This window comes from Toxotes jaculatrix, chromosome 5, assembly GCF_017976425.1.
Source record: "Toxotes jaculatrix isolate fToxJac2 chromosome 5, fToxJac2.pri, whole genome shotgun sequence".
Taxonomy (NCBI): domain Eukaryota; kingdom Metazoa; phylum Chordata; class Actinopteri; family Toxotidae; genus Toxotes; species Toxotes jaculatrix.
In genome coordinates this window covers 482,825-495,639 of record NC_054398.1, presented here as the reverse complement: position 1 = coordinate 495,639, position 12,815 = coordinate 482,825, and the positions used below count along the sequence as shown (strand labels likewise).

The window sequence follows — 12,815 nt, the reverse complement described above, 5'->3', positions numbered from 1 at the left end:
CGTCAGTAAAATGTCAGAAGACTGAAAAATGTCCATCACAGTGTGAGTCCCAGTTGAGTCCCATCGTCTGTCCCAGAGACAAACGGACAAACTCGCTGCTTCGGCCACTGAGCTCAGTCCAGTGATTCAGGACGAAAACCGTGGAGACCATTTGACAGCAGTGTCTCTGTGACATCTCTGTCCTTCAGCTGTTCGCCTGACAGCAGGGACATCAGGGTTTGGCGTGGACTGCAGCAGACGTGGACCCTCAGAAGGACGAACCCCCCCCCACCACGCCGCTCATTCACAGTTTGTGTTCACATGCTTTGTGTTTCTCTGCTGATCCATTGATCCACTGGTCCACTGGTTGAAGACATTTGGTTTGACTTGTGTGCTGAGAGGACAGCAGAGTCAGTGTTTCCTGTCAGTCTGCTGCAGGGAGACAAACAGGAAGCGGTGACTCGTCCTTGGACGTGAACGGAGGTGAGAGGAGACGCCCTGAACACAGACTGAGGTGCAGCAGAACCGCTCAGTGCTGCTGCTCCGTCACAGAACCAGCGGTTCTCCGTGTTTCCAGAGACACACACTGAGGTCAGACTCCGTCCTCACACACACACACACACACACACACACACACACACACCAACAGGTCTGCGCTTCAGACACAGCGTAAATAAACAGGTCGAACAGTTTCTCTTTAAAACCAAACCAGCATCTTTCCCTGACCTGAACCGGGTTCTGAGAGAGTCTGATCAGAACCAGAACCAGTTTCATGGAGCTGAAGTCACTGCAGGTGATGATGAACTGTCACAAAAAAATAATCGTCTCCATGAGCACAAATCAATAGAAACTCCTGTGAGACTGGTTCGGATCAGCTGGTTCGGATCACCCTCGGGTCAGATGCTGCAGAGCAGCAGACCGGGGTCTGGTGGTCTGAGTACCTGCTGCCTCTGACAGTGATGCTGCAGCTGAATCTGTGTTCATCACATCACATGTTGAACTGTCCTGTCTCACTGGTTCATGTTTAGCTGGTCTCTGGAGAACGTCCGGTTTGATGTCTCTGTTCCCTTCTGTTGCTTTTTACGTTTGGTTTCTGTCTTATTTTGAAATCACTAACCTGATGTCTAGTTCCAGATTCACTTCCTGTCCTCCTGTTTCCCGCCAGTTCTGTCCCACCTTAATGTGTTTTGCCTATGTCTAATTGTCTTCCCGTCCACCAGTGTATTGAAGTCTTGTCTGTGCCTGTGTCTTCGTCCCCGTGTCCAGCGCTCCAGTCTGTGATTCATTGTACTTGAGCCTGTTTGTCCCTCCTGGTCCTCCTGGGTTTGATACCTTTCCCCGTCTTGGACTTCGTACCTGTGCACTCAGTGAAAATCCTTCATTCAGAGGTTTTCATCTGTTCACATCATCCTGGAGTCCACAGCTGCCACCTGCTGCTGTGTGACGGGTACTGCTGGGTCCACCTGTTCTTTGTACAGCACCAGTCAGTCGTGAGTCCAGTTCTCAGAACATTCAGAGCTCAACATCACTGAAAGAACTCAAACATGAAGACGGAGAAACCACGAGGATCCAAAACCACCGCGAAGACTCAGAGACACAAAGTCAGTAAACTTCAGTTAAATAAATCCAGTGAAGAATTAGATCAGATTACAGAGCGTTTTATTAGGCACAGTACCATACATGACTGTGTTAGGTCATGTTATACTGCGCTATGTTATGATGCGATGCAGTGCGGTGCACTGCAATGGAGTGCTGTACAGGGCGGTGCACTGCGATGGAGTGCTGCGCAGGGCGGTGCGGTGCGGTGCGGTGCGATGCAGTGCTGTACAGGGCGGTGCGGTGCGATGGAGTGCTGTACAGGGCGGTGCACTGCGATGGAGTGCTGCACAGGGCGGTGCGGTGCGATGGAGTGCTGCACAGGGCGGTGCGGTGCGATGGAGTGCTGCGCAGGGCGGTGCGGTGCGATGGAGTGCTGTACAGGGCGGTGCGGTGCGATGGAGTGCTGTACAGGGCGGTGCGGTGCGATGCAGTGCTGTACAGGGCGGTGCGGTGCGATGGAGTGCTGCACAGGGCGGTGCGGTGCGATGCAGTGCTGTACAGGGCGGTGCGGTGCGATGGAGTGCTGCACAGGGCGGTGCAGTGCGGTGTGAACAGAGCTTGAAAAGAACCAGAACTGGTTTCCAGAAGCTGAAATCACTGCAGGTGGATGATGAACTGACAGATCAGAGATTTAACAAACATTTTACTGAGACGTTCAGCAACTCGCAAAATATGTAAATTGACAACACTTCCTCATTCTGTTCGTAGAGAACAGTCCAGTCACCAGGTCTGGTCTCTGTGGTCCGAGTCTGTCCTGAGCTCTGCGGCCGTCGGGGTTAAACAGCACGACTTCCTGCTGAGGGTGGAACTTCCTTCTTACCAATCAGCAACAAAAGGCTTTTCAACAGAGGTTAAGCACACACACACACACACACACACACACGTCGTTTTCTTAGGCTTCAGTGCAGAAAAATCAGTTTCACTGTCACAGGAAAGAAATAATTCCAGAGTCAGAGGTCGGAGAACAGTCGTGTCTTACAGGAGGAATCAAAGTCAGAATCAGAAGTAAAACACTGAATTTATAAAATGACTTCTCACTTCACAGGTTGGTCTCTGTGGTGAAGCTGAGCCGTTAAACCCCATGTCTCCGTCCTGCTGCCTCTGGACGGACGTTGGACCGGACCGTGTTTAAATGTGGGAGCTGAAGCTGCGTCAGCCTACTTTATTCAGTGTCTGTGAACTGAACACATGTTTTCTGTCACTGAAATGAAAACAGTGCAATAAAAAGCACGAAGGTCAAACTTGTCAAACTCAGTGACGTGTGAAGAAACAGTGTGTAGTCACAGTGCGAGTGTGGGATCTGGTTGTGTAGCTGATTCGTTTGTCTCACAGAGGACATGTTGGTGTGTTACGATCCGTGACACAGCGATTCCTGGATTTTTCTTTAAAGCCTCAGATCAAGCATCAGGTTCGCTGTGAGGCCACCGTGAGTCCAGCCTCACAGGCACAGACACACACACCTGGTGACGCAGGTGTGTCTCTGTCCTGTCTCTGTGTGGAGTTATCGGGTCCTCTGGGACGTGGCCCTCCTGCGTCAGCTGCTGAGGAGACGCTGGCAGCGTGGGTGAGAACTTCAGCAATAACTTTGTTCACAGTGTTCCCTCTGAGCAGACAGAGAGCGTGCACAGAGACGAGCGTGCACAGGACTCGCTCAGTCGTGCTTTGGTGTCCCACTGAAGCTGGAGTCTCTGCTCAGAGCACAGAGTCCAGTGTAAGCACGAAATCTGTGAGACAAACTCCTGGAGCAGTGAAAAGATCAGTCACTGTGTGAAGTGTAGTTACACTACGTTAGTTACATTACAGTTACACTAATGAAGCTTGTTTCTGAAACACACACACACACACACACAACAACTCACACTCACACACACTCACACACACACACACACTCACACACACACACACACTCTCACACTCACACACACTCACACACACACACACACACTCTCACACTCACACACACTCACACACACTCACACACACACACACACACACACACACACACTCCCGGTGAAGGTCCAGGCTGGCGTGTTTCAGCTCGGTGTGAAGGTTACTGTCAGGATGTGGAGGGTGGAGGCGATGTTCGCTCTCCTCTTCCTCCTCTTCCTCCTTTTCCTCCTCTTCCTCCCGGCAGAGCAGGATGTCGGGGGAGGGGCGGGGTTGAGTTAGTACCCTAAAGGAGCAGTGCGACTAAAGATCAGAGCAGGAAGAAGGAGAGGATGTGGATTTGATTCGGGAAACTTTACAATAACTCAAACCAAAGAGGAAACAAATGAAAAGAAAGTGAAACGTTCGGAGGATTTAATGAATTTTGATGAAAGACAAACTGTGAGGAGCAGCTTGTTTTATGATCAAGAACAAAATGTTTAACATTAACGTTTCCTTTAAATCATATTTACTGAAACAAATGATTAAAACCTAAATGTAATTTTGCTCAGACGGAGTTTAACACCAACACGGTCCACACACACACACACACACACACACACACACACACACACAGCTGGTTGCTTTTCTGTTTGGATTTTATTTTGTTAAACCTGAACAGGTTTGTTCTCACTTCCTGTGGTTGCTCTGCTGTCAGAGAATCGATCATCGATCACAGATCACAGAGTTTGATCGGACGAAGAAACGGTGAGCGCCTGTGACGGAGGACGGAGGCGTCTGAGCGCTGAGGGACTAAGAGCCCAGAGAGTCCTGAAAGACTCCAGGCAGACTTCACATCACTTAATGGAAAAATAGCTGCTTTTGTTTGTTCATAAGCACAGAATCAAAGTCCACATCACTGATCTGTTTACACCTCCTCCTCCTCCTCCTGCTCTTTGGATGTTTTCTTCTCCAGGTTTATTAGAACAACTGAACATGTGGGATGGACCCTGGTATTTCCGACAGACAAACGTTTCCACGTCAGTCACCAGCACAGAGAGCTCCTTCACTGTGAAACCTCCACAACAATTGAATAGAAGGAAGCGCCGCTCGCTGCCTTTTTCCTCCCCACAAAGACGCACTTCCCCTCCACACTTCTATTCTGCTCATCTGAAGCTGGAGGACGTGTGAGGACTGCAGCAGAGAAACATGGACGGCCGGGCTTTGCTTCTGATTCTACTTCTGAAATTCAGCTGTGTGTGTAAGTACAGTTCTAACACTGCAGGGGTGGTGTGGTGGTGTCTGTGATCAGGATCAGGATCAGGATCAGGATGGTTTCAGAGAGTCCGTGTTCAGACACACTCGTTCTAACATGTCCTGTGTCCTGTGTGTGTGAGCGGCAGCGAAACGTCTCAGATCAAACTACAAACGTCCTCAGAGAGAAAGACTCATAGGTTCCAGTCAGTGTGCGTCCTCAGGACACACAGGGACACACAGGGGACCAGAGAAATACTTTCTATAGACACTGAAGGTACAAGAGAAGAAGAACAGGAAACGGGTGGGAGCTGTGAGAACACACCGAATAATTACAGCACAAACAGCAGAGTCAGTGGATGGTCCAGGTCTATGATGATGATAAGAATAAGAATAAGAATAAATGCCACAATACGAAGAATTATTCTTTATTTTAAAAACTATTGTTTTCTAAATACATCAGAATTCTAAAATAAAACCTGAATCATTCGATTTAAATGTTGAGCCTGTTGTTGCCCCGGTGTCCTGCCTGTTTACCCCGTACTGCTCATACTAATCTACCCTCTGCTCACTCATTAAAACAGTACTTAGGGTCTCATTTATTCTCTGCCCTTCTTAGACACATGTGTAACTGTTAACCTGCAGTGGTTGGGGAAGTTCTCTGACTCTTAGCTTCAGGAAAAGTAGTGAAAATCTTCCTCCAGTCAAAGTGTGTAAGAGTCTGACCCCAGATCAGCTCCCTCTGAACAGGAAGAGACGGTGAGCAGAGCCCGGCTCGTGTGGGGGAGATGTGGTGGGTCAGGGTTTCTCAGCTTTCCTGTCAGCTCTGTAATGACACAGGTACAGGTCAGTGGGCGGGGCGACCGTGTCAGGGCTCAGACACGTCCGACTGGATGAGTCACGGCTCATACTGGTCACGCACACACGCGTCATGGAGAAGCCAATGGGACTCACACCCACCTGATGGAAAACCAGCATCAGTACTTCTGATGCTGGTACTTCTGAGGAAAGAAGCAGTTTGTTGGCGTGTGCATCTGTTCGCTCGATGTGAAGAATGTCGTGTGTGACAGCGCAGACTGAAACGGACACGACCTGTCACACAGGAGCTGACAGCAGCTCTGAACGTCCACTGTCCCTCCATCGTGTAAAGTTTAGGCCTTTTCCTGTTACGATTCGTTGGAGAAAGTGTTGACAGTAAAAAAGTGACAGAGTGGGAGATGAACGCCACCTGGTCAGGAGGAAAGTATCTCACTGAAGTGGCAGCTGAGGTGTTCAGACAGAAACAGCGATAAACCCGGGCACAGTTAGACCCAGTGAGCCCGACTCTGTGGCTTCTTTCAGCCCTTTGCTGCAGGTTTCATCGCTGACACCTTCGTGTTGATGTGAACTCTCCTCAGATGGTTTCCTCGTCATGCTGACCCCCCAGATGTTGTGCCTGACAAAACAAAGTCAGGTCGTCGTCCTGGGAAGGTGTGACGTTACGGACCCTGCCCGTCACTGGGCATGGACAGACGGGGCCAGGTTGATCCACGTTCAGTCCTCCAGGTGTCTCTGGGCCAGTCCCAGCCCTCAAATACTGCTCCACACCCACCTCGCCAAACTCAGCCACTGCGGCACAGCGCCGGCGTGGAGCTGCTACGGCACGGATGGAGCGTTTGGATTGGCTGAGACACACATGTACCTGGAGAAAAGGGGGTCACGGGTGGTGGTCGGAGGAAACCTGACTTCAGACTGGAAGAAGTATGACGTGGACTCAGGAGGGAATCAGCTGATGACGTCTTTATGTCCTGAGACAGGTGAGTCCAGGAGGCATCAGTACAAAGACAAACCTGTATCACACGAGATTTTATTAATGAAATGTATAAATTTAGGTTTTGCTTTCTTTAGGAAACGTTGTCAGGAAACACTCCATAAACTTCCACTGTTACGCAGACGATACTCACCTGTACCTGTCAGTGAAGCCAGAGGAAGCCAGACGGTTAGCTAAACTTCAGACATGACTTCAGGACATAAAGACAGAACTGAAGTTAGTGTGACTGGCCCCAAACAGCTCAGATTCCTCCTGGGTTAGCTCCTCTGCTTTGGCTACCTGTAAAATCCAGAACGAAGCCCTCAGTGACGCCATCAGATCTGAAGGAGCAGAACACTGAGCTCTCAGAACTCAGCCTCACTGTGGTTCCTGGACTCAGACCTTTCAGCTCTCAGGCTCCTCTGCTGTGGAACCATCTACCAGTCTGGTTCTGAAAGGCAGACCCCCTCAGACCCCCACAGACCCCCACAGACCCCCTTAGACCCCCTCAGACCCCTCAGACCCCCACAGAGCCCCTCAGACTCCTCAGACCCCCACAGAGCCCCTCAGACTCCTCAGACCCCTCAGACCCCCGCTCCATGTTTCAGAGCAGCTGAAAACTTCCCTCTGATAAACCTTAGAGTCAGTTCTGGTTCAGGATTTCCTTGAACCATCTCCTGGTTAAGCTGCTATAGGCTCAGACTGCCGGGGGACACTTCCCATGATGCACCTCTCTCCTCCTCTCCCTCTCTTTCTGTTCTCATTCACGTCCCATTAACTCTGCTCCCGACTCAGCTTCCTCTCTCTCCTGTGTTTCTCTCAGAGCTGTGGAGTGTGGATCTGGATCTGTGGGCCGCCGACTGCCCCATGATTACTCTCATTAACTATTATGATTAGTCTTATTATCATTAGTTCTTCTGTTATTGTTTGTATGGTTATTAGTCCTGTTACTGATCCTACTGTTGACTTTTAGCCCTGCCTCGTTATCATGATGTGGAACCTGCACTGGCCCACGTTCTCGGTCCTCGGTCGGAGGATGTGAAGATCGAGTGATGATGGTGGTTAGCATCGGTTTATTTTAGCTTTGTTTTTAAACCCTGTTTCTGTTTTGATACAGATTTTGAGATGTCACAGATGTGCTGATTCGTGCGAGACGTAATCTAATCTTTTCAGTCTTGTCAGCTCTGCTAATGACACGACTCCCATCAGCCTCAGCCAAAGTTCATGTTTATTGCTATTTAACTAATGTTAACAATGCTAACATGCTAAACTGAAGGCTGAACATCAGCCCGTCTCAGGAGATGTCTCCATGGGTGATCTGATCTCAGTCCAGCTGGAAGCACGTCACCTGACAACATCAGCTGAGCTCGGACGCCATCAGATCAAACCGGTTTTATCTGGTTTGGATCAGAGTGTGATGGAGAGCAGCACCAGCAGCACCATCCTCTGATGATGATCTGCTGGTGTTCTGTAAAATGTCTGTGAGTTTACACAGACACGTGCATGTTCTGCATGTTTGAAACATAGATGTGTGGTTTTACTTCAAACTCCAGTAAAACCACACGTTCACATATTTCCTGGTTGAAATGTTCTTCCCGTTCTTTGCTTTGTCTTTTTTCAGGCTCCACCCCGCTCTCCACCATCTTTTATTCCTCCACACATAAACCTCTGGGACTCAGCAGCACCATCGACACCATCAGAAGTTCTGCAGTAACTGTGAATACAGTGAAAACCCACAGAGTCTCCAGACAGGTCACCACCTCCCGGGTCCACAGTGCAATAACTGACAGAGCTTCGACGTATGAGGACGACGTCACCGAAGCTCGGACCAGGAAGTTGGTCACAGCAGATTTAAATCCTGACCTTTCAACCTCAGCCGCAGAGCTGTTGGCTTTAGATCGCAGCCGCATCGTCTCGTCCAGCGCAGACATGTTCACCACCGACCAATCGACAGACACAGTAGAGAGTTCATCAGCTGGAAGCGTCCCTGAGCTCAGGACTGAGGCCGCGACGTCGTCGGTGCACCAACAGGTTTCTGCCACGTCCTCTTCATCAACTGGAAACGAGCCGGCGTCACCTGAGAGCAGCGCTGTGACTCTGGTTTCCTCCACAGGAAGCTCTGAGGACACGACTGACACCGGATCCACAGCTAGGGTCAGTTCATCTGCTGTTTCTGACACCGAGTCCAACCAACCGGAGACTTTGGCAACACATCCAACCACTGAGGAGAAAACCAGCGTTTCACCTGCAGCCGCCACAGCTACACCTCCACCTGCCACTGCTCATCCCCCTTCAACAGGAGAACCGACGTCCATCACGGAGACAGATCCACCACCCACGCCCCGAGCCCTGCCTCCCACTTCCCAAACCTCACCTGCAGCGTCAGTTACCATGGCGCTGCAGACGGCCTCCACAGTTTATCCAGAGAGCGCAGCGAGCGCCACAACTCAACCAGCTCCATCAGCATCTCCAACAGCCGGGGCGGTGTCTACAGGAAGGATCACCAGTTCAGGACCAATGGTCCCATCCACGAGTCCGGCAACCATGACCAAAACTCCCGCCATGCCTGTAACCACACCTGTAACCACACCTATAACCACACCTATAACCACACCTAATAACACACCTGTAACCACACCTATTAACGCACCTGTAACCACACCTGTAACCACACCTATAACCACACCTATAACCACACCTATTAACACACCTGTAACCACACCTATTAACGCACCTGTAACCAAACCTATAACCACACCTATTAACACGCCTGTAACCACACCTGTAACCACACCTATTAACACGCCTGTAACCACACCTGTAACCACACCTATTAACACACTTGTAACCACACCTATAACCACACCTACAAACACATCTGCTACCACAGTTATATCCACCCCAACCACTGCAACCACAGACACTAAAACCACAACAACCACATGGACTGCAACAGCCCCCACTACCACCGACACTGTGACAACTGCCATCCAAACCACCGCCACAGCCAGTGCAACCACCCCTGCAGCTCCAGCAATAACTGCAACCACGGGTCCTCCTCCGGCAACAACCAAGCTTCAGACCTGGACTCCAGAGTCAACCACAGCTGCTCCTGTAAGTACCTCAGCTTCTCTCTCTCTCTCTCTCTCTCTGTGTCTGAGTTTGGGGTTTTTTGTAGACAGAGTTTAAAGTTCAGGACTCCGTGGGGCAGGTGTACCCACAGAGAGAGTCTGAAGCTGCTGCTCTCTGATGAAACTCTTTGCTCCAAACTGTCTATAATTAGATGGTGTTTGTGGAGCTGTATGTGAGGCTGCTTCCTGATTGGATAACTCTCATTTAGCCATAACAATGCTCTGACCACGGAGCTCAGTTAGAGGCTAAAGGTCGTCAGAGAAAGTGGAGGCGGGCAGGAAGGAAAGCAGGGTGGGGTGCTGGTCTGCAGGGAGCCTGTCTGCCTCTGCTCGCAGCCCAGTGAACATTTAAAGGCCGTTGGATAAATGTGACACCAGCGTGTGAGGAAGAAATCCGCCACCAGGCTCTGACTGTAGGGAGGACGCGGGAGAAAGACGCTCCAGAGTCTTCGGAATCTGTGTCTGGGTTGGACTGGAGACACAGTCCTCCTGTCCCAGGTGAATTAGAATAGTTCCACCTGCTGCAGATGCTGTGAGGATGCAGCTGTGGATCCAGTCTGGACTGACACGCTTTGGACACTTTTACGCACGACGTGCCAAACTGTAGCACGCGAAGCCCTGACGCGTTTTTCAAACTGCACATCCTCGTGATGTCAGCTCACCTGGGAAAACACCTCATTTCTACTCCGCTACTCAAACGAACGGATTTAAACCAGAGATGCTCACAAGATGTTTGATACTCGGTTTATTCTGGAGTGTAAATGAGGTGAGTTCACAGGTCTGGGAGAGAGAGGGAGGGAGGGAGGGAGAGAGGGAGGGAGAGAGAGAGAGAGAGGGAGGGAGAGAGAGAGGGAGGGAGAGAGGGAGAGAGGGAGGGAGGGAGAGAGGGAGAGAGGGAGAGAGGGAGGGAGGGTGAGCAGCAGCACATCAGACCTGATCTCAGTCTTCAGGCAGCTGATTGGTCAGACTGTGAGCTCTTTATTGGTTGGAACAAACACCTGCAGCCATGTGTCCCTTTGTGGGACAGTTTGGACACCTCTGGATTAGAGGTTGGAATTAGAGCGTAAGCTCACACACAGCGGGAACCTTCATTCATCGTGTGTGTGTGTGTGTGTGTGTGTGTGTGTGTGTGTGTTTGGGTGATATCAGTCAATCATCGATATTCACTCCATCTGGATCATTAAGAACCTTCCTGTCCTCACTGATCCAGAGGCTCTGTGTTCAGGTTTTTATTTACTGACTCACTGTTTGTTTGTTTATTTATTTACATATTCTACTGTGAATACTGTTTATCCTGCACTTCTGGTTAGATGCTAAACTTCATGTCGTTACCCTGTCTCTGTACATGTGTGATGACAATAGATAGATAGATAGATAGATATACTTTATTCCTCCCTCAGAGGGAAATTGTTTTGCATTGGAAATATGTCTGTGAATGTTCTCATTCATCCAGGTCATTGTTCTCTCTCTCAAATTGAATCGAAGGCAACTGGACTTGTATTTGACTTGTATGCCATGGTCTTTCTAGTTCGCACTAGTCTGACCAAGTCAGACTAGAAAGACCATGGCATACGAGCTGATGAAGCCCCTTGGATAAGAGGCGAAACGTCTTCCCAGACAAATACAAGTCCAGTTGCCTTCGATTCAATTTGAGAAAGAGTTTTGCATTGGAAAAGTTGAATCTAATCTAATATTTATTTTTGCCTCTGTCGGTGAGTCGGAGCTCACTTGTGTTTCCGTGACTTCCGGTTTCAGGTTCCCACCTCTGCCGTTTCCCGCTGCTCGGTGAACGTGACGCAGGTCGACGCCGGTTCAGACGCGGCTCTGGTGACGTTAACCACCGGCGGGCTGTCCTGTAACTTCAGCCTGGTTATTGAGGGGGGCTCCCGGGCCGAGTCCACCTACTGTGACCCGTACGGTGAGACCGGGACCGGCTTCGTCTGTCGGGTCATGGGTCTGGAACCCGGGACTTTGTACCGGTTTACGGTGATTTCCAGGACAGATGGAGAGAGGAGCAGCGCGTCAGTGTGCACAGGTAAGATCTCACTTTGCAGAGCTGCTGATCCCTGATTATTGATTACTGATTATTGGTTATTGGTTATTGGTTCCACACTGTCCCTATGTTCTGGTGTTGTGGACAGTCTCCAGGTCCGTGCTGAAGTGGGCTGGACATCCTGTGACCATCACTCTGCTCTCTAACAATGAACCTCAAGTGTTTCCAGAACAACCCTCCCCCTCCCCTGCCCTCCCTCCCCCTCCCATTTCCCTCCTCACATTGTCTTTGGCAGCGGATACAGGAGGCCTCCACTTCACTCCCACTGCCGGGGGGGACGGGGTGGGTGTGTGTGACGTGGGGGGGTAACCACCTCACGTTTGTCTGAGTTTGTATCATAAGCTGATCATAGTTGTGTTTCGTGCAGGTCTTACTCTTTTTGTCCAGTGAGCTTTCACTGTCTCTTTATGGGACAGGTTTCTTTCTCTGGACATGTCCAGGACATATTGTCCTCGGGGTGTCACTGATCTGCCAACAGGAAACAGTGAAGTCTCCTCAGGGAGGAAACCATATTGTGAGCAGGTCAGGGTTCAGGACTGGGCTGGTGGGGGGGGGGTGTCCCCCTCCTCGTCCTGCTGCTCCCTGTCTTTTTTCTGTTTCCTGTCCCGACTCTCTGTGAAAACGTCACATTCTTTAAGAAGCTAAAACAATCCCCCCCCCCATCGCATCTGCTGCTGCTGGACCTGACAAAGACAGGAAGCAGTCAGAGCAGAGAGACCTCCATGTGCTCAGGCAAAACACCACTAACAAGACCAGGTCTGACGGGATTAGGTCCAGGGTTTGGATCGAGGTTTGTCCTTGATCGTTTCAGCTCGGTGCAGATGCCTCGGACTCCGTGTTCGTCAGCTGATAAACACGTGTTCACTCAGTGTCGCTGTCGCTGCAGGTAGAACAGGAAGTGTGTTAGATCTGTGCTCCCAAACACCAGCATCAGGATCAGGATCAATTTGCTTTTCCTTTTCTGTTTTTGTGTTTTCAGCCCAAAGAGTTGAAGTTCACTGTGATTTAAACAGATTTTCTATTTTGGTTTGATGTTTAACTGATATTGATAATTGACCTGTTTATTTTCTGTCCTTCATCACTGGACTGATCAGTTCTGCATTGATCGGAGCTTCCAAACCAATTGAATTGATTGATTTTGCCT

General features: G+C 50.1%; 1 protein-coding gene across 6 annotated transcripts in view; it reads left to right on the top strand.

The window, feature by feature from the left end:
- The first annotated feature begins 4,581 nt into the window (after nt 1-4,581).
- The window catches only part of LOC121182485 (receptor-type tyrosine-protein phosphatase beta-like), a 31,038-nt gene continuing 22,804 nt past the window's right edge, over nt 4,582-12,815 (top strand). For 2 of the 6 annotated variants that reach the window (XM_041039020.1, XM_041039019.1), the window contains exons 1-4: nt 4,582-4,705; nt 6,096-6,494; nt 8,109-9,601; nt 11,374-11,653. In XM_041039020.1, the coding sequence (XP_040894954.1) occupies nt 4,654-4,705; nt 6,096-6,494; nt 8,109-9,601; nt 11,374-11,653 (2,224 nt within the window). In that variant the 5' untranslated portion in view covers nt 4,582-4,653. Of the gene's footprint in view, nt 4,706-6,095; nt 6,495-6,668; nt 6,677-7,530; nt 7,549-8,108; nt 9,602-9,987; nt 10,385-11,373; nt 11,654-12,815 lie in introns of those variants that run through there. The other 4 variants (XM_041039023.1, XM_041039022.1, XM_041039024.1 and 1 more) reach the window with 4 other exon arrangements.